The following is a 19,964-nucleotide window of genomic DNA, read 5'->3' on the forward strand; positions in this document are numbered from 1 at the left end:
CGCGCTCCCCTTCCCAGGGGAGACCACACGTTTGCGGACAGCTACATCACCGTGCTGCCCAAGGGCACGGAGTTCGTGGTCTTCAGTATCGACGGCTCCTTTGCTGCCAGTGTGTCCATCATGGGCAGCGACCCCAAAGTGCGGGCCGGGGCCGTGGACGTGGTGCGGTGAGTGACCCCGAAGGGCACGCTGGGCGGGCATGGGGGCGGGAAGCTCCTGGAGGCCAAGCTGGGGACGGCTTTGGGACACTAGGCAGAGGCCCATGGAGTCAGCACTGCCACTAACTCACGGTATGACCCCTTGATGCGGATGCCCCAGCTCCTCACCCAAGCGGTGAGGCTCGTGAGGAGGCCGGTTACAGCTGCTGCAGAGGGCACCCACGGGGACCGGGCGGCCTGGCTGGCTCTCCTCGCAGTGGCTGCTGCTTCTGCTGAGCCCAATCAGAGACGCGCTCTCCGACGGCCCAAGTAGAACGTGGCGGGGCTGGACGACGGGTGGCCCAGGAGAGAGGCCGGGGCGGCAGCGGGACACCCAGGCCTCCCCCCTCACCCCCAGGCACTGGCAGGACCTGGGCTACCTCATCATCTATGTGACGGGCCGGCCTGACATGCAGAAGCAGCGGGTGGTGGCGTGGCTGGCCCAACACAACTTCCCCCATGGCGTGGTGTCCTTCTGCGACGGTCTGGTGCACGACCCGCTGCGGCACAAGGCCAACTTCCTGAAGCTGCTTATCTCCGAGGTGGGTCCCCGACGGGAGGGGGCAGGGGTGCGGAGGGGGTGGGGGTGCGGCGGGGGTGGGAGGGCCGTGCCCGTGCCCACGCCAGTCTCCCCCACAGCTGCACCTGCGCGTGCACGCGGCCTACGGCTCCACCAAGGACGTGGCGGTCTACAGCTCCATCAGCCTGTCCCCCATGCAGATCTACATCGTGGGCCGGCCCACCAAGAAGCTGCAGCAGCAGTGCCAGGTGAGCGGGCCGGGCGGGCCGGGCGGGCCGGGCAGGTGGCCCTGACCCGGCCGTGACCGCCCCCTCCCTCCCTGCCTTGCCCCGCAGTTCATCACGGATGGCTACGCGGCTCACCTGGCCCAGCTCAAGTACAACCACCGGGCGCGGCCGGCCCGCAACGCCGCCACCCGCATGGCGCTGCGGAAGGGCAGCTTCGGCCTGCCGGGCCAGGGCGACTTCCTGCGCTCCCGGAACCACCTGCTCCGCACCATCTCGGCCCAGCCCAGCGGGCCCGGCCACCGGCACGATCGGACGCAGAGCCAGGCGGACGGCGAGCAGCGGGGCCAGCGCAGCATGAGCGTGGCGGCAGGCTGCTGGGGCCGCACCATGGCCGGCCGGCCGGAGCCCGGGGCTGCCGCGGGCCCCAAGTAGGACCCCGTGGGTGAGGCGCTGTGGTCTCCATGGTGCTAGGCCAGGGCGGCCAGCCCCGCCAGGAGGCCTGATGGGCACACAGTGTCGGCTGGAGACAAGCTTGTCCCAGGGCCTGGCGGAGGACGTAGGCCGTGCCACACAGCCCTCCCAGCCCTGCCTCGTCCTAGGGTCTGAGGAGTTCCAGCTTGCAGGAAGACCTGTCCCAGGATGACAGAGGGACCAGGACTCCCCACGTGGACTGGCCCGGAAAACACGCCTAGACACTCATCCTGCATTGACCTCCCAGCATCCCGACGCCAGGCCTGAGCCCGGGCCCAGCCCGCCACCTCCCATCCACTAGCTCACCCTGACACCCAGGTCCCCTCCCACTCGGTCACAGCTCCAGCGGGGGACAGCCTGCTTCTTGTTAACTCGAGTTACTCAACTGTTCAACCTCACTGGTTTTGCACTGATTTTTGAGAGTGGAGACCCGTTCCCATCTCCTGTGGCTACAGACATGCATGAAAAGCCGACCTTCGCCCGTCTGGGACCTGCTGCCAGGGAGGCAAACGCTTGCGCAAGAGGAGAGAAAGGCCGCGTCTTCACTTCTGCAGCTCCGCCTGGCCCGCCAGCGCTGTGGCAGCCCCCGACCCCCGCTGCCCGTCCACCTGCCCCACCTGGAACCCAGTGCGGCTGCGAGGCTGCTGAGGCCCAGAGCCGGCTCCCCGGAAGCCACGCCTTGGGCTCCTGGGCCCGGCCGGACCAGCCTCCTCTTCCACACCTCGCCTGCCGCCGGTCAAGGCCACGGCCTTGCTCTCCTGCGTTTCTACACCTTTCTACTTCTCCAATCTGATTTCTATGAGGTTTTTTTAAACGAGCAATCCTTGGCTGCTTCCTTTTCTTAACTCTTTCAGTACCAAACGCAGCCCCTCCACCTGAGAACACCCAGCACTGTGACGGAGTCCAGCCTGGTTCTGGGTCCCGGGGCCCTGGCCCCCTGCCCACGCAGCAGGGCATGGGGTCCCCGCCTCACCCAACCCCCATTAATTCCACTGAATTTCTACTCTGGGGTGAGTGGGGCAACACTTAGGTTTTTTTAATGCCAATTCCGTTTTGACGCCGAATTTCAGAAGCCACAACTTGCTTCATTAGCTTAAGGGCAGGCAGCCACGACGCCATCCCCACCTGGTAAGGACCGCGCTGTCCTGCAGGCCCGGCCGAGCATCAGCCCTTCCTCCCCAGAAGCGACCGCGATCTCCGCCGTGGCGCTCGGCCCCGGGCAGCCCTTCTGCGGCTCCTCCACCTTCTCTGTAAGGCGCGGGGGGCCTGGCCAGGCCCCGACTGAGAAGCTGCTGCCAACCTGGACACGGCCTCGGCCTCACGGGCTGGGGCGGGGAGGCCCACGGATGGATGTTGACATTCTCCCGTGTGTAGATATGTACAGCCAAAGGGTCATGTAGATGTTCCGCGAAAGTGGGTCTACACAGAGTGAAAGCTATTTATTTTGTGCCGAGAGAAACTTCCGGAGGGTTAGGACCTTCAGGGTTTGTTCATATTTAAGATGTAGCTTTTTGTTTTTGTTCCAGGCGTTATGTATAAAGCGACGGTTATTTTATGGACCAAGTTTTAATGTAAGTGTTGCCATGGAAGTACAATACCCGACCCCCGTGCCCCCGGCGGGAAACCGCTCGGCCCGACAATCACAGCCCGGCGAGGGGCCCCTGCGGCCAGTGCCTCCTCCTCTGTCGGTCCCACCTCGCCCCATCTTGCCTACCGCCTCGGGGACCAGCCATCCGGAGAAGCACCTGGAAGAGTCTCGGGCCCGCCTGCAATAAAGGCTGGGAGGCCTCCTGGCCCGGGGAGGCCGCGAGGGCAGTGGGCTCGGCCTCTCCCAGCCGGCAGCTGCCTCAAGCTCCGCGCTCTCCGCCCGCCTGCCCAGCTGCCCGCCATGCCAAGGACAACAGCAATAGTCCCCTGGGCCTCTCCCAGCGGCTCTCAGCCATAGATGGTGAGATGGGCAGCCCACCCTCCCCACTGACGTCTCTCTTCTATATCCAGGTCTGCTTCCTGCCTCCCTTAAGATTCCTTTTGGCACATTCTCTTCTTAGGGAAGCACCAGTTTTTCAGAAACTAAGAGAGGGAGGGCAGAGTCCCTTAAAAATACCAAAAATGTTTACAGTGTTGGGTGCTGAGCTGCAGGGCTCAGGCCTGACCAGTCGTAACCAAAGGGTGAGGCAGGCCTTGCTGACTGCCACCCCCACCCCAGGCCTGTTGGAGGAGAAGCCTTAGTCCCACTCCCAACCCCAGCCCCAGGACTGAGCCTCAGCCCACCACCCCACATCCAAGCACCTGCCTTCTCTTTGATTTCTAAAGACGGATTCAGCAGAGACCCCACGCCCAAGGTTCCCAGCTCCGTCTGAGCTGCCCGCCCGCCCGCCCCGTCGCCGTCGTCTCGTTTCGGCCCCTCCCGTCTCTGTCTGGGCCATGTGTGAGCAGCGTCCTGACTCGCCCCATCCGCCCTTGCTACCCCCGCACCTTCGGGCCTCAGTGTGCTCTGTATAGTGTCATTGTCTATTACACCGATTAAAGAAGCAGGAAGGCTTCCTTCTGGGTCTCTTTACTGCACCAGCAAACACAGAACACCGGCTGGGGATGAGGGTCCAAGACGGGGGCACAGCCTGTGCTGGAGCTAAAGCTGCAGCAGCGAGAGTACATCTTTCCCAGTAAACAACACCCACTACACTTGCCTTCATACAGACAGGCTCACACAAGCCTTCCCCTGCCCTGGGCCTCCTTCCAGCCCCTTCCTAGACACAAACTCCCGTTCATCCTCACAGCAACCCAGTGAGGTGGGTGCGGAAAGCCTCTCTGCTTCACAGAGGCCGCAGCTTGTCACCTGGGCCAGGAGCCTCGCCCCGGCCGCCCGGCCCCAGCACCAGCACCCTGAACAGGCGGCATCTGCAAGATAAAGGGCACAGGACGCAGTGTGCCCCCCAGTCAGGGCATCGGGCTCAAGAGCCAAGTCTGGGTTTAGGATGCAGCTGGGGTGAGTGCAGCGTCTGGTCGAGGCAGGCTGATCCGGGGACGAGCAGGGCAAAGGTGGTCGGCGCAAGGGCACATCCCACCTTTTCCCAAAAACCCCTGGAGCCCTTGTTTTACTTCTGGAGGCTGGGTGGCAACCTTCCCTCCCTTCAGCACAAAAACCAACATTAACAAAGTTTCCAACCAGGGAACATTTAATATTTGGGAAGTTATGCTCTTTCAGGAGATGGGAAAACTGATTAGGCCAGTGACCCTGTCCTCTATCCCCTGGATCTGAGAGGAGGCCGGGCCAGAGGCCAGTCCACAGGAGGAAAAACAAACACCCTGGTGCCCATTCTGAAGCCAGCCTCCAGGCCAGGCCACCAAAATGAGCCAGCAGGGCCCTCAGGGTAGCAGCCCAGCTCGCATCTGGAAGGCCAGGCCGTCCCCTCGGGTGGCTTGCTAGAGAAGGAAGCACACAGAAGGGGACACATCAGAAACAGAGCTGGGCGTGGACCCTGGGGAAAGGGGCGACACCAACCTTGTTGATCTCTCTGTGTCGTTCCTTCGTCACGATTTCCTCTAAGACCTCACCATCTCCCTTAATGAGCCTGGGGGAGGAGGGGAGAGGGGGCTGAGCCTCCAAGGCCAGAGCAACAGAACCAGACCTACCTGGCAAAGAGATGCCAGGCCTCAGGCCCCCACTCCCTTGAGCAGGGGGAACCTAGGTGCTCCCACTCCTGCCCCTCTCCCGCCCTTGGGACCGTGACAAAGGCAGCTGGGTAGGCTCTGCCATCAGACCGGCCAACTGGCTCTTTGAAGACACCGCTCAAGGCCCTTGCAACCCCCGCAACTGCTTGCTCTGGACGATAAAGAACAGCCTAGGGCGTCCCATAATGAGTAACTACTCTTCTCCGGTCTCTGGCTTTTGAGCACAGCAGCCATCGGCTCTCCTCCTGAGCGTGCAGAGCGTGTAGGGCTGAGCTGCGCCAAGACTCCCCACCTGGTGCGTCCTGTCTCCGGGTCCACCACCTTCCGGATGATGCTCTGCCGGGCATCCCACTCCTCCTTGGTCATGGGCTTCATGGCCTGGATGCGGGACTTCTGCTCATCCGTCAGGGCTGCAAGGGGAGACGGCAGGGAGTGGGCGGTTGGGTCTCAGGGAGGGGGCCCTTCCCCTCCTGCACGCCGGACAGCAGCGTACCTGGGCCATCCTCTTCCTCCTCAGCCGATCTGTGCCACTGGTCCAGCGAGGGTCCCGGCAGAGCCTCGCCCTGCTGCAGCTTTGCCTTCTCCTTGCTTTTCTTCTTCAGCTTCTTCTTCCTTTTCTTCTTCTTCTTCTTCCTCTTCTTGTCCTTGTGCTTCCCCCGCTTCTTCCGGCCATCATTGGAGGAAGAGGAGGAGGACGAAGAGGAAGAAGAGCTAGAAGAACTGGAAGAAGAGGAGGAGGAGCTGGACCGTGGTCTCCTCCGGGCCTTGTGCTTGCTTCTCTCTGTGATGCAGGGAGAAGGTGAGGCTGGAAGGCCAGGAGGGGAAGAAGTAAACCTTTATCCCCTTGCTCTGGCCTGTGGCAGGCTTAGAGGGACGACGGAGGGGTGAGACCCTCCAAGCAGGGCCTTCCAGAGCAGGGATCAGCACTCTCTGGAGAGGCGCCTTCTGGGCTTCACCCAGCCACCCAGTCACTGTCTGACCAGGAGCAGGGCAGCCAGCCCCCAGATCTCAGCTCCAGCTGCACAAAAAGCATCAGTACGTGCTCCCTTCAATCCATACCCAATGAGCCAGACCAGCCTCTGGAATCTGAGCGTCTTTCCCAGACATCCAGGTCCTGCGCTCTGCAAACCTCTACGGCTCACTGCGATGTCCCCACAGCCATCCCGAGAAGCCCGCCCAGCTGCCTGCAGCTTCCTCCCTAAAGTTCCCACACCCCTTTCCCGTTCCCTCCGGTCCTCACCCTCCGCCCCAGAGGAGGTGTTGCTGGCCTTGTGGTCTTGGGATCCAGAAGCCGAGCAGCTCCGAGCAGCGTCCTTACTGCTCTTCTTCCTTCTCTTTTCGGACCCGCGGCCCCGGGACCGGCTTCGGCTCTTGGAGCGCTTGCGAGAGCTGACGTGAGCCATAGCGCCGCGGGCTGGAGACGGGGAGACACGTTCGAACTGGGGCTCACACAGCCGGCCCCCAGACTGGGCTCGGAGGGCGGCTCTTCTCAGGGGCCCAGTGCCCATCACCACCCAGTGCAGGGACCGAGGGGGTCCGCGGCCACCGCACGATCCGCCCCCAGCCCCGGGGACCCCAGACCCTGCGCAGACACCCCGGGCCTCGGCCCCTTTAAGGGCCCGCCCCCGCCCGACCGCTCCACGCCTGCGCACGGCCGCCCCACGCCTGGACGCTCGGGCGCCCCTAGGAGCCGCCGCGGTCCTCAGCCGCCAGGTGCGTCCCGAATCCTTCCCTGCGCTCCTACCCTCCACCCCCGCGCCCTCCGCGGCCTCGCCGCCCTAGGGAAGGTCCCCGCAGCCGCTCTGTCCCCTTCTCAACCGCCCATCTGGCGGGACCGTCGGGCCCGCACCACGCCTTCGCGTGAGGAAGCGGCGGCGAGGGGACTTCCGGCCGGGGCAGTGCTCGGAGAGGCCGTCCGGCTGGGAAGCGAGGCGCTGCCGCCTTTAGTCCTGAGGCCCCGGGTTCCGTTTCCAGGGCAGCCCAAGAAACGGAGGCTGGCTCTCCGACCTCCCGAAGAGGGCAGCTGGGGATCCCGGCTTCCGCCCCAGGCGCGCGCGAGGCCGTGCATACTCCCCGGCCTCTGCCGCCGCCCTGTCCCGGTCTCCGACCGCCCTTCCTCGCGGCCGCAGCACCTGGGGTGCCTGCCCACCTGTCCACCCCAGCAAGCTGTGAGACCCCTGGTCCTTGCCGCGTTCCCACCTAGTGACAGCGCCAGGGCGGGACCGCTGTGGCCCGTGTCCGGAGTGGGCAGCTGACGCTCTGCTGCTGATTTTGCCCGCGTGGAACGGGGCCCGGTGTCCCAGATCCTCCCACCTTCCCAGGAAAGCCAGAGCTCTGGATTTCGAAACGGAAACCCCTGGTTTGCAAACGTACAACCCGGACCCGGCACAGCTGCACTCTTCACCCAGTTTGGGGGCTGCCCAGTTGCAAATGTCTCATCAGTAATGACAGCAGACACGGAGGACTGTTATAAAGTACTTTATGAACGTTAACTCATTTGACTCTCACAACAGCTTTAGACGATGGATTCTTTCCAGGGGAGGAAACCGGCACAAAGAGGCTACGTGGCTGTCCCACGTCACACCGTTGGAAGCGGCAGAATCAGAATTTGAGCCCAGGCAGTCTGGCTCGAGCACCTGCTCGTAACACCCCTCTGTGCTAAGCCCTCAGTACCAACTAGAAGTTGCTGTTGGTGATTCTCCCAAATCCCCCTCAGAGACAGATGTGTTCCACCCCGCTGTGGCGACTGCTGATTCACATCTGTGCTCTTCTCTGGGAGGTTCCCTTGGCCACTGGGAGCCACCCTGCCTTGGAGATGGATGCCACTTCCCCACCCGCCCAGCCCACCCCCACCCTAACTGATGCAGGCCGCCGGCTGCTAGAGTCGGGCTCCAGAGCCCTCCGTGGGATTGGGCCGAGGCTGGATGCCCTTCGAAACCACATCCTGGCCCAGCTCCTTCCTGCCCTGTCCTTCCCTCACGCCCTTCTCCTGAAGGTACTCCTTCAACAAACCACCTGCCCAGGAATCCCCATCTCAGTTTCTGGCTCGGACAGACCGGACCCACGCCAGCCTGTCTGCTGAAAGAATGACGCAGACGCTTGTGTGTCCTTTCGAACCAAGAAGGGCCTGAGGGAGACAGGGAGTTTATTCTTGTCCGGCCCAACCCAAGGAGGCAGAGCCCTCGCTGGCCGTGCTACCCCACCGCGACCCCGCTCAAGTCAGCGCGCACACATCCACGGTGGTGGGCTCCTCGCGGGTGAAGCCGTCGCCGAAGCCCTCGTCGTCCACCAGGTCGGGTTTGCGGCAGCACATGGGGCACAGGCGGTTGCGCACAGCAGAGGCCCGGAGCCAGACGACAAGGTTCCAGCGCTCGCCCGTGCCCAGTGGCCGGGCCCCGTGCAGCTGGCCGCCCCGGTGCAGGATGCCCTGGCCCACCACGTGCTCCACCTCCAGGGGTCTGGTCAGGGCTGTCGGTGCCTGCAGAAAGTGGGGCTCAGGCCTGGGCACTTCCGGCTGCCCCAGGCCCGGCCCCGTGGGTCACACACACTCACCTGGAAGAGGCCCCCGAAGTACAAGGCGCCCCCCGTGAAGGCCTTGCCAAGGGCCACGTTGAGGGTGAGCTCGGCGTTATCATAGTGGCAGCCGAGCTCCCGGTCCTGGCCCGGGGCGTATTTGACCACGAAGGCCCGGTGGCTGTCGAGCCAGCCCCCCCCGCAGTCTGGGTACAGCAGGGCCGTCAGCGGCTGCAGGAAGCGCTCCCGCAGTGGCGTCACCACCGGCTCATCCAGGCCCAGCTCGTGCAGCAGCACCTGGGAGGGGGACCCTCGGGTCAGCGGGGAAAGGGACGGGGCCTCACCTGGGGTCCCTGGGGGAGTCTCTTAACAAGGACAGTGTTATCTGCAGATACCAACTCCATAATAATCCTACCATGATCTCATTTTACAGACGGGGAGACCAAGACCCTAACAGGGCCCAACAGCTCTTCTCCAGCACCGCACATACAGCCCCCCAGCGCCTGCTGTCCCTGCCTCACCCACCCCATAATTGTTCATGGTGTTGGGTCTTCCCTTGGGCAGGTCTGACTGCTCGAAGTGCTCCAGCTCCTCCAGCAGGGCCCGGCAGAACGCTGCTGTGAACACCGGCACCCGGTAGATACGCTTCTCCCCTGCGAAGAGAGGGACAGGGTTGGCTGGGCACTCCAGTGTGGGTCTTTGTCCTCTGGAGCTGTGTGAGCCTGTGCATGCCTGGTCACCTCCCTCTGCCTCAGTTTCCTCACCTGTACAATGGGGAGGACACGGGTACTCACCTCTCAGGGCTGTTGTGACCACTACGGACATACTGTGTGGGCGGCAGGGAGGCCTCTTCCTGGGCCCCCTCGTTGGTCCCTGGAGCCTCTCCCCCTGCTTCCAGAGCCACCCACACATCTAGTCTCTAGACTCTGATGGTGAGTTCTGATGAGGCCCAGAGATGGGAAGGGATTAGCCCAGTGACCCCCAGCAGGCCAGTGATGGAGCCAAGCAGGGATCACAGAGCCGCCTCAGGCTTTCTCTGGCCACCAACATTTGCACCCCAACTGAAGTGCCTTTGGAGCCTCTGTTCCTCACACAGGAGGGGTGAGGGGGGCCTGCTTCTTCTTACTGGGCCCTGTTATAGAGAGGCCAAGCAGAGAACAGAAATACAAATATTTCTGGGCAGATGGACCAGTGCCCTAGGGTGCCGTGTTCGTATGGCCCCCACTTTCAGCCAGCTCACAGCCCAGCCCCCCGCCCCAGACAACCTGCACACAGTCTTCACTGTCGGGGAGTGAATGGCAATGAGGAGGGGCCCCTCCAGTCTAGGAGGGATGGCTTCGTTCACATTCCAGCCTGTGCCTCACAAGAGAGCACAAGCATCATAAAGGGAGCAACACTGCACACCTGTCTCCCCAGGGTACTGCCAGACCTAGGAATAACAGTAACCGTAAGATAAGGGAACCTTTCCTGAGCACTGTGTCCCCGGGCCGTTCAGCACATTACCTCGCTTAATCACACTTTAGGAGATGGGTATCACTAGCGCTCCCCATTTCACAGATGATGACGCTGAGGCAGAGGGATTCAAGGAACTTGGAAGGGCTGGCACTTCCTGCTGGGTTTTGCCAGAGATCCCAGCAGGAGATCCAAAGGAGGAGAGATGGGGCATTTTTGAGGTTCGTTTGGCTTTGTGCCTCTGCTCAAGGTCACAGCAGTTACCTGGCCGCCCGTCTCCCACAACTCCAGGTCGTGCAGGTTCAAGAAATTTCATTCTCGTCCACTTCTCCAGGTGTAGGAATAGCAACTGTCTGCTTCCCAGACTGCTGTTAGCCCTGGGCTGGGGGGTTTGGGGTGGGTGCTTCACTGTCATGCAAACCTGTCTTAGTTGTCCCTTTGTGAAGTTCCTCAGTCCCCACCCCTCAAACGAGTATGCCAGCTGACTCACCCCTGAAACGGGCACTGAGTATGTGCTGGGCAAGTGAGTAAGTGAATACTGACGCCCAGTCCCTGGCAGGTCAGTCCCACCAGCCCTTCTAGCTCCTGCTGGTTTGGATTTTGGAGGCAGACATGGCGGAGGGACCCCAGTGTCCCACCCCCCAGTCCTACTCCCACTAGGGGATGGGGCCAAGACCTCACCAGACACCGTCTCCAGCCGCTGGAGAAGGCCTTCGAAGTCTGCACCTGGTGACGTGCTGTACTCAGCTGCGGCCAAAAACTCGGGGGCCAGAGCCTCATCCTGGGGGCAGAAGGCACTAGCGGTGAGGCAGACGGGTCCCAGGCCAGGACGCCTCCACCTCCTTCCAGTGACCTGGCCCCGCCGGGTACCTGCAGCGTGTTGTAGACATCGGGCCTCACCGGGTGGTAGGATTGCGAAATGAGGGCTTTCCTGGCAGCCGACTCCTGCCCCAGCCGCTGCCGTCGCTCCACCTCCTGCTCAAGCTGCGTGGCAGAGGGCCCGGTTACCAAGATGGAGCCTCCCATCACCCCCACCCCAAGGCCACTATGCAGAGGAGGAAACTGAGGCTCAGGAAGGCCACAGCAGGGCCTGGGTTGAGACCCAAGTCTGTCTACACACCTGACTCCCTCGGTAAACTGCCGGTGCCAAGCTGTTAGCTGAAGGCAGCTCCTTCTGGAAGGGGCCCACCCTGCTCTGGGCTGCACAGTTCAGAGCCTGACTGGGATGGGAACCCCTGGACATGCTCCACCAGCTGGGCTGCTGAGGGAGAGGAATGGAATCCCAGCCGGGTGTTGTGTTCCAGAGGCTGCAGGGGGAAGCTTCCCCTTACTCACCCCCAGGCCAGGAAGGAGACAGAAGATGCCAGCAGCTCTGGCACCCACCAAAGTGGGGGTGGGTGAAGAGAGGAAGAGGCCAGAGCCTGGCTGCCCTGGTGGGATCTCAGCTCCTCCTGCTGTGAAACCCCGGGCAAGTGTCTCAAGAGGGTGTGAGGCAGACAACTCGGCATTTTCCACTTTCTCTTTTTCTGGTGCCAAGCCCCAGGCGCTGCAGTGAGGCGGCGTAGGAAGAGGGCAAGCCGAGGTCTAAGGAGCCCTTCAGGGACCTAGGGCTGGGAGGCCCCCTCGAACTGCTGGCCCAGTCTGAAGAGGAAGGGCAAGGCTGGCTGTGGAGGGGCAGAGGCGGGCAGTTACCTCTCCTACGAGCTGCTGGAAGTCCTTGGGGCTGACACACCCGCGGCTGCGCAGGATCTGAGAGCAGAAAGTCCAGTGAGCAAGTCTCCTAATGTCTCTGGGCCTCAGTTTCCCCTCGTGGAGGTGGAGAGGAGAGCCCCGAACCGACGGGGTCATTGTGAGGAGGACAGTCGAGAAGCTCGCTCAACGGAGAGCGGGGCTCCCAGCTGCAGTTAGGAACCGCGCCGAGGGGCTCCCCGCGCCGGCCCCTGCCCGAAGCACTTTACAAGGACGCTCATTCATTCGTCGCTCACGACAGCCTCAGCGGGCGATATTGCTCTACCCGCTGAAGGGCCCTGCTCTCCAGGAAGGATCCATTTCCCCAGTTCTGTGTGCACCCAGATCGGAGCACCCGAGCCCAGCGAACGCCTGCCGCCCGCTTCTCCGCAGAGCCAGTGCAGGCTACTCACCGGGCCGTAGTCCCGGAGCAGCTGCTCCTCGCCCCGGAAGCGCACGTGGAGCCCGTAGCGCGCCACGTACAGGTTCTCGTAGCAGAAACAGGCGCAGCGGCAGAAGCGCCGCGGGGCCCCAGCCGTCGCCATGGCGAAGAGGCGCGCGCCTCCCCGCCGGCTTCCGTAGGAGCACTTCCGGCGCGCCCCCAGCGGGGCGTGGCTTGGCGGGGAGGTGGCGGCAAGGGTGCGTTCCAAGTTCCCAAGTGCAGAAGAGAACCAAGACGCCGCCGCAAAAAAAGGGGTGCGGCGGACAGAGATGCTCCCAGGCCGGGGTGTGGCGGACGGGCTCGGCTGCGAGCGCGTGGTCTTCTCGTGCCGCCTCACAGCTTCCCCATCCACAGGGAGGGGACTAGTCTCCCCACTCTACAGATAGTCAAACCGAGTCACACCTCCACGGGCCGGGGGCAAGTTGGGACTTGGAACCCCTCAAGGCTTTTTGTTAAATGCCGCTTCCCTCCTCTGCTCGGAGCTTTGGAAGAGGCAAACGGCAGGAGGGTAGTTAGACGATGCCTGGGGTCCGAGCGCTCCAACTTGCCACTAGCCCGTTCTGTGCGTCTGAGCCTGGGTTTAGCAGTCTGCCCGGGCCCCTGTCCGGCACTCCTCGAGCCTTCGCCGCGGTGTCGGGATTCGCCGCCGAGGCCCCGGGCGAAAGCCTCCCCGCGAAGACGCTCCGTCCGGCGTGACTTCCGGTGGCGGGGCCGAAGGGTTGGAGTGTGGGCGGGGAGCAGGGTGTGGTCTGTAGGCGGCCACACCCCGCACCGCGCGGTCGGAGTTCTGCACAGCCGCAGTGTGAGATGAGTATGTTTCTTGTAGAGCGTGCACCCCCAGCTCAGGGAGACCCATCGTAGCTCCTACGTCTCTTACCCCGGGGATCCCCACCTTGGTCCGCCGTGCACCCTGCAGGCCCGGGTCTGCAAAGCTCCTGGAGGAAGCTTGGACCTCAGCCCTGTTGCTAAGATGGGGAAACTAAGGCTCGTTATAGGGGATGAAGCCCCCTTCCCGATCCTAGAGTTCCGTCCCTGTTCAGCTTGGTGCGAGGATGGGAGTGGGGAGGAAGACTCCCCTCTTAGCCCGGGTACACAGGTGACCACAAATGGTAACTCCTGTTGGCCGATCTCCCACCGTCTTTCCTTGTATCCGTACAGCAAAGCTTTGAGCGAGGTACTGTTATGTCACCCATGTTACAGATGGGCAAACAGAGGCTCAGAGAGGGGCGGCGATGCCCCAGCGTTCACCACAACAGGGTTTCTCAGAATGGTTGGATTATGAGGGATTTCAAATTTCCTCTCTGTGCTTGTTGGGGTTTATTTTCTTGATGCTTTCCTTTCCCCCCGGATGTATGCACAGGTTTACACTCACATCCACAGTGAGACACTTAACACACTCAAACACACCCTTAACGTGCTCACACGCATTCACACACCATCACACGTGTGCTCATGCCATTGACACACTCACACCTAGTCATACACAGCACTTCACATACAGACACAGCCGCACACTCATTCACACACGCAATACTCATGCACACCTTCACACACCTATCACCCACACTCACACATCCAGCACAGCCCCTGGTTCCTCCCAGCTTTGTGGGAAATTGGGCCCCGAGGCTAAGGTCCCAGGGCCCCAAAGGGAGATGGGAGACTCTCACATCCTGTGCGACCATGCCAGACCGTCCTTTCCAGTTCATGGAGACATCCACGAACATGTCTGGGGGTCCAGATCTCCCGCCAGCACCTTGAGGGGCTGGGAGAAGGCACAATTCTGCTCTCAGGGCAAAACCTACACCAACAGCCTGATTGGTTTTCACCCTGGCTGGCCAGCGGCATCCTGAGTGATGGCGGTGAGCATGTGGAAGTGCGTTTTGAGTGACAGATAAGCTCCCTGCGCTTCTAGTGTCAGTCAAGGTGGGGAGACGGGAGTAAGCAAGGAAACAAGTACGCGATCAAGTTATTTTCATTCAGTCGTAAGTGCCAGGAAGACAAGCTAGGTGATGGGGTGGTGAATGCCTGGAGGTGGCCGCTTTAGACCGATGGCCGGAGAAAGCCTCCCAAAGAGTGGCATTTCAGCCGCACTCCAAGGCTGCAGCAAGATCTGGCAGGAGAGGGTTCTAGGCAGGGGAGTTAAAAGTGCAAAGCCCAGCAGTGGGACGAGCTAGGCGTGCTTGAAGAACAGCAAGGCATACGAGAGGACAAGTCCTAGGGAATGAGGCCAGGGTGGTATTCCGGCCAAACCACTGGGCTTAGGACACCACTGTTAACATTTTGGATTTTACTCTACACATGAAGGGAAGCTGCCCAATCCTCACAACAAACCATAAGGGTAGGAATTATTCCCATTTTGCAGAGGTGGAAAATGAAGGTCAGAGAGGTTGAATAGCCCACCCAAAGTCAGATGCCTCACAAGTAGTAGAGTCTGGAATAGAACAGGAGTCTGAGCCACAGGGATCCTGGGACCCAGCCCAAGCCTCCTAAAGGTACCAGGCTTCCCCAAGGGGGAGCATGACCCTCAGGGGCTGCTTCCTTCTCAAGGACCCAGCTCCGCAGCCCAGAGCTGTGTGGTCTGAGAAGGTGTTTAAACTTTCATGGGTGTCTTGATTGCCCAATGATAGTGAAGGGCCCTGATCTCCAGGAAGGATCCATTTCCCCAGTTCTGTGTGCATTACCCCCATAACTGCCTTCCTCCCTCAGAGGCCCAGGGCAGGCCTGGCACATGCATCCCCCCCACCCCTGCCAGTGCATACTGTTTCTCCCTTTGCAGTAGTTTGCAAGATAAGCATGTTCTGCTTATCCGTTCAGACCGGCTCTCCCAGGGGCCCCCTTCTCCTTGGAATCAGTGTCTCCACCCCTACCCCGCCCCAGTCTGGATTCAATCACCAAACGGAACAACAGCAAGAATATTAATAGTAAGTACTGGGTCCGTGTGTTCTCAACAAGCACTGATGTGTTTTTGTTGTGTGTGGTGGGAGGGTATTATAGATTTTTTGAGATTTTTTTTTTTTTTTAAGTAATCTCTATACTCCACGTGGGACTCGAACTCACAGCCTTGAGATCTAGGAGTTGCATGTTGTACCAACTGAGCCAGCCAGGCGGCGCCCCTGTGTGAGGTAGTATGAAACCTATTTTACAGATGAGGCTCCGTGAAGTATAGGGGCCTGTCTAGGGTCATAAACCTAGTGAGTGGCAGGACCAGAATTACAGCACACACCCTTCTATCTGATTCCAGAGTGTGTTGGTGGGGGAGGGGTATGCATGTATATGTACGTGAATATATGCGTGTTACATGTGTAAATATTTCTATATATGTATCTATACACAGACTTGATTTTATAGAGAGCACACTATTAAAAAAGGGCACATGTCAGGAGTACAGCTGGTGAATCTTTACAAACCACACACCCACGTAACCAACATCCAGATCCCCCAAACAGAACATTCCAGCCCCCACCGTGTCCCTGCTCAGCCACTACCCACCTCCCAAGGCAAATCACTATGGGGACTCCTAAGAGCCAAGATTAGTCTTGCCTGTTGTTGAATTTGATACAGATAAAATCAGATACTATGTATTATTTTGCATGCGGCTTCTTTCACTCAGCATTCTATTGGTGAGATTCATGGCTCTTGTCCTGTGTAGTGGCAGCTCTGTGCTTTTTCGTGGCAGCCTAGTGTTCCACCGGATGACCACTCTATCCCCTGAGCCATTCTGCTGATGAAGGCCACTTGTATCGTTTCCAGTTTGGAGATGTCATGAATGAGGCTGCTAGGAACACTATAATTTATTTACCTCAGTAAAATACACATAACATAAAACCATTTTAACCATTTTAAAAACAGGCTTGACTTTTTTTTTTAAGATTTTATTTATTTATTTGACACAGAGAGAGAGATCACAAGTAGGCATAGGCAAAGAGGCAGGCAGAGAGAGAGGGAGAAACAGGCTCCCCGCTGAATACAGAGCCCGATGTGGGGTTCGATCCCAGGACGCTGAGATCATGACCTGAGCCGAAGGCAGAGGCTTAACCCACTGAGCCACCCAGGTGCCCCCAGACTTAATTTTTTTAAAGATTTTATTTATTTGGGGGCACCTGGGTGGTTCAGTCATTGGGTGTCTACCTTCACCTCGGGTCATTGTCCCAGTGTCCTGGGATCGAGTCCCATATCAGCTCCCTGCTCAGCAAGGAGCCTGCTTCTCCCTCTCCAACTCCCCTGCTTGTGTTCCCTCTCTCACTCTCTCTGTCATAAATAAATAAAATCTTTTTATTGCGGCGCCTGGGTGGTGAGCCAGTGGGTTAAAGCCTCTGCCTTCAGCTCAGGTCATGATCCCAGGGTCCCAGGATCGAGCCCTGCATCAGGCCGTCTGCTCAGCAGGGAACCTGCTTCCTACCGCCGCCCCCCTCGCCTGCCTCTCTGCCTACTTGTGATCTCTGTCTGTCAAATTTTTTTTAAAAAAAGATTATATTTATTTGATAGGGAGAGAGAGGGCACAAGCAGGGGGAGCAGCAGGCAGAGGGAGCGGCAGAAGCAGACTTCCCCACTGAGCAAGGAGCCTAATGGGGGGGCTCAATCCCAGGACCCTGGGATCATGACCTGAGCCGAAGGCAGATGCCTAACTGAGCCACCCAGGTGCCCCTAGACTTTACTGTTTAGAGCAGTTTAAGGTTCACAGCAAAATTGAGTGGAAAGTACAGAGATTGATCATATGCCTCACCCCCACCCCCACTGTCAACCTCCCTTCCCAGAGTGGTACATCTGTTACAACCCATTCCTTCACATCACACATTATTGCCCAGTGTACACTAGGCTTCACTCTTGGAGTCGTATATTCTGTGGTTTTTTACAACGTAGAATGACACACCTCTACCATCATGGTCTCATACAGAATAGTTTCACTGCCCTCCAAATCCTCTGCGCCCTCTCTGTTCATCCCTCCCCCATCCCTACCCTCTGTTCATCCCTCCCCCACCCCTACCCCCGGCAACCACGGATCCTTTTACCACCTTCATGGTTTTGTCTTTTCCAGATGTCATATAATCAGAATCATCCCCTCGCCTTTTCAGATTGGCTTTTTTCACTTAGTAATTGACATTTATGTTTCCTCCATGTCTTTCAGTGGCTTGATCACTGAATACTAGTATATTGTCTGGATGGACCACATATAAGTAAGTGGCACTTACCACTAAGTGAAATGATTTTATGTATTTACCTGTTGGTTTCCTATCTCCCCTACTCTGCAAAGGATGGGGTTTTTCTTTTTTTTTTTTAAGATTTTATTTATTTATTTGACAGAGATCAACGACAGTGGATCCATCCACCTACTAAAGGGCATCTTGCCTGCTTCCAAGTTCCAGCAATTATGAATAAAGTTTCGATAAACATCTGCTTGCAGGCTTTTACATGGACATCAGTTTTCAGCTCATTTGGGTAAATAACCTAGGCATGTGATTGCTGAATCATACAGTAAAAGTATGTTTAGTTTTATAAGAAGCCACCAAATCCTTCAAAAGTAACTGTACTGTTTGCATTCCTACCAGCAGTGCGTGCGAGTTCCTGTTGCTCCACGTCTTCCCCAGCATTTGGTGCTGTCTGTGTTTTGGATCTTAGCAATTCTATGAGGTCGGTAATGGTATCACGTTGTTTTCATTTGCAATTTCCTAATAACATGACGTGGAGCATCATTTCATATGTTTATTCATCACCTGTATATCTCATTTGGTGAGGTGTCTGTTCAGGTCTTTGCCTCTTTTTAAAATTGGGCTGGTTTTGTTGTTGTTGTTGTTGTTGTTGTTGTTTATTGTTGAGTTTTGTATATTTTGGATAACAGACTTTATCAGATACAGGTTTTTGTGGATATTTTCACCCAGTCTGTGGTTTGTCGTCTCATTCTCTTGACCATATATTTGCAGAGCAGTTTTTTTTTAAGATTTTATTTATTTATTTGACAGAGAGAGATCACAAGTAGGCAGAGAGGCAGGCAGAATGGGGGGAGGGGGAGGAAGCAGGCTCCCTCCTGAGCAGAGAGCCCGATGTGGGACCCGATCCCAGGACCCTGAGATCACGACCCGAGCCCCTGCAGAGCAGTTTTTAATTGTCATGAAGTTCAGCTTATCAATTCTTTCATGAATCATGCCTTTGATGTTGCATGCAAAATCGTCTTCATACAGGGCGCCTGGGTGGCTCAGTGGATTAAAGCCTCTGCCTTTGCTCAGGTCATGATCTCAGTCAGGGTCCTGGATGGAGCCCTGTGTCAGGCTCTCTGCTCAGCAGGGAACCTGCTTCCCCCTCTCTCTCTGCCTACTTGTGATCTGTCTCTCTGTCAAATAAATAAATAAAATCTTTTTTAAAAAAATCGTCTTCATAGCCAAGAAAAATCCAGATTTTTTTTCCCTATCCTCTTAGAGTTTTATAGTTTTGCATTTTATATTTAGGTCTGTGGTCCATTTTGTGTTAATTTTTGTGAAAGGTGTGAGGTCTGAGTCTAGATTTTTTTTTAACATATGGATGTCCAGTTTTTCCAATACCATTTGTTGAAAAGGTTGTGTTTGTTCCTTTGTACTGCCTTTGCTCCTCTGTCAGAGATCAGTTGACTGATTTACATGGGTCTATTTCTGGACTCTCTATAGTGTTCCATTGATCTGTGTGGCTATTCTTTCATCAAAACCACACTGACTTGATCACTGTAGCTTCATAGTAAGTCTGGAAGTCAGGCAGCGTCAGTCCTCCAACATTGTTTTCCTCCTTCAATACTGTGACGGCTGTTTTCACTCAGCAAAGATGTTGGAACCTGGATCTGGACCGAGCTCTGAGGCACTCTGACGTTTGGATAGCCCGTCCAGGATACTTTCTTCACGTACAATCATATATTTGCTTTTTGTGTTTGCATGAACGTTAGCCTGCTCCAACTTTATTCTGTCCCTTGGTTTTACCCAATCAATTTAGGAGGTCATTCCGTACCTATACATAGCTACTGTATGCAGACACATACAAACATACGTTGCTTTATTCCCTGCCGCACTTTTCTGTTGAGCCCCGCTCTGTAATGATTTTGCCAGTTCCCTATGGAAGGGTATTAAGGGTATTTTCAGAGTTTTGCTACTACAGTAACTATCTGCAAACTAGGATCTTTGCTCCCCTCGACCAGTCTTATCTATGAAGAAAATCCTACTGGGTCAAAAAAAAATGCTTTTTAAAATCTGGACTTTGCCAAATTCTCCTTGAAGGAGGCTGTCCGTGTGAGTGGCAGAGGCTATTTTAAATTCGGAGTGCTTTAAGCCTTTGACTGAAGGATGGAGAGGTGAGGGGATATGTTGCCCCACCTGCCACCCCCTCTGGGCCTTGATCTACTTTCCCAGGTTCTTGGTTCAGGCCGCACTGTTTGCCCGGAAGCCTGGTCACCTTGCACCTTTCCCAGAGAGCCCTTCCCAGCTTGAGTGGCCCTGTGTCACTTTCCGTGGCCGCACCCAGTTTTATTCCTTTATGGCACTTACCACTAAATGAAATGATCTTACGTACTTACCTGTTGGTTTCCTGTCTCCCCTACTCTGCAAAGGATGGGGTTTTTCCTTTTTTCTTTTTTTAAAGATTTTATTTACTTATTTGACAGAGAGAGAGACAGGGAGGGAGGGAACACAAGCAGGCTTCCCCGTGAGCAGGGAGCCCGACACAGGGCTTGATCCCAGGACCCTGGGACCATGACCTGAGCAGAAGGCAGACACCCAGGCGCCCCCCCG

General features: G+C 57.7%; 3 protein-coding genes across 11 annotated transcripts in view; 1 reads left to right on the plus strand and 2 right to left on the minus strand.

Annotated features, from left to right (window-relative positions):
* LOC111156364 (phosphatidylinositol transfer protein membrane associated 2) overlaps window positions 1-4,500 on the plus strand; it is a 103,170-nt gene extending 98,670 nt beyond the window's left edge. For both annotated transcript variants that reach the window (XM_022517170.1, XM_022517171.1), the window contains exons 22-25: window positions 18-167; window positions 556-739; window positions 837-965; window positions 1,053-4,500. In XM_022517170.1, coding sequence (XP_022372878.1) covers window positions 18-167; window positions 556-739; window positions 837-965; window positions 1,053-1,376 — 787 coding nt within the window. In that variant the 3' untranslated portion in view covers window positions 1,377-4,500. The remainder of the gene's footprint in view (window positions 1-17; window positions 168-555; window positions 740-836; window positions 966-1,052) is intronic.
* Window positions 4,501-4,573: 73 nt separating this feature from the next.
* LOC111156365 (ADP ribosylation factor like GTPase 6 interacting protein 4) lies at window positions 4,574-6,947 on the minus strand. 6 transcript variants are annotated; one of them, XM_022517177.1, is made up of 6 exons: window positions 6,832-6,947; window positions 6,328-6,501; window positions 5,581-5,868; window positions 5,380-5,497; window positions 4,918-4,987; window positions 4,574-4,838 (listed from the first exon to the last, which is right to left on the minus strand). In XM_022517177.1, exons 2-6 carry the CDS (start codon window positions 6,488-6,490, stop codon window positions 4,782-4,784), a joined length of 696 nt encoding a protein of 231 aa, XP_022372885.1. In that variant the 5' UTR covers window positions 6,491-6,501; window positions 6,832-6,947; the 3' UTR covers window positions 4,574-4,781. The 6 variants fall into 6 exon arrangements, with proteins under 6 accessions (XP_022372885.1, XP_022372886.1, XP_022372884.1 ...); XM_022517178.1 differs by having other exon boundaries at window positions 6,847-6,923; XM_022517176.1 differs by having other exon boundaries at window positions 5,581-5,892; window positions 6,832-6,898.
* A 1,027-nt stretch (window positions 6,948-7,974) lies between these two features.
* Window positions 7,975-12,946, minus strand: LOC111156535 (2-oxoglutarate and iron dependent oxygenase domain containing 2). 3 transcript variants are annotated; one of them, XM_022517495.1, is made up of 7 exons: window positions 12,194-12,946; window positions 11,745-11,801; window positions 10,923-11,036; window positions 10,734-10,833; window positions 9,126-9,253; window positions 8,640-8,897; window positions 7,975-8,565 (listed from the first exon to the last, which is right to left on the minus strand). In XM_022517495.1, exons 1-7 carry the CDS (start codon window positions 12,323-12,325, stop codon window positions 8,302-8,304), a joined length of 1,053 nt encoding a protein of 350 aa, XP_022373203.1. In that variant the 5' UTR covers window positions 12,326-12,946; the 3' UTR covers window positions 7,975-8,301. The 3 variants fall into 3 exon arrangements, with proteins under 3 accessions (XP_022373203.1, XP_022373204.1, XP_022373205.1); XM_022517496.1 differs by lacking the exons at window positions 11,745-11,801; window positions 12,194-12,946 and adding an exon at window positions 11,173-11,732; XM_022517497.1 differs by lacking the exons at window positions 11,745-11,801; window positions 12,194-12,946 and adding an exon at window positions 10,317-10,434 and having other exon boundaries at window positions 10,923-11,003.
* Between the last annotated feature and the right edge of the window lie 7,018 nt (window positions 12,947-19,964).

The sequence above is a fragment of the Enhydra lutris genome, unplaced genomic scaffold (assembly GCF_002288905.1).
Source record: "Enhydra lutris kenyoni isolate GAN:26980312 unplaced genomic scaffold, ASM228890v2 scaffoldscaffold46, whole genome shotgun sequence".
In the NCBI taxonomy this organism is placed as follows: Eukaryota; Metazoa; Chordata; class Mammalia; order Carnivora; family Mustelidae; genus Enhydra; species Enhydra lutris.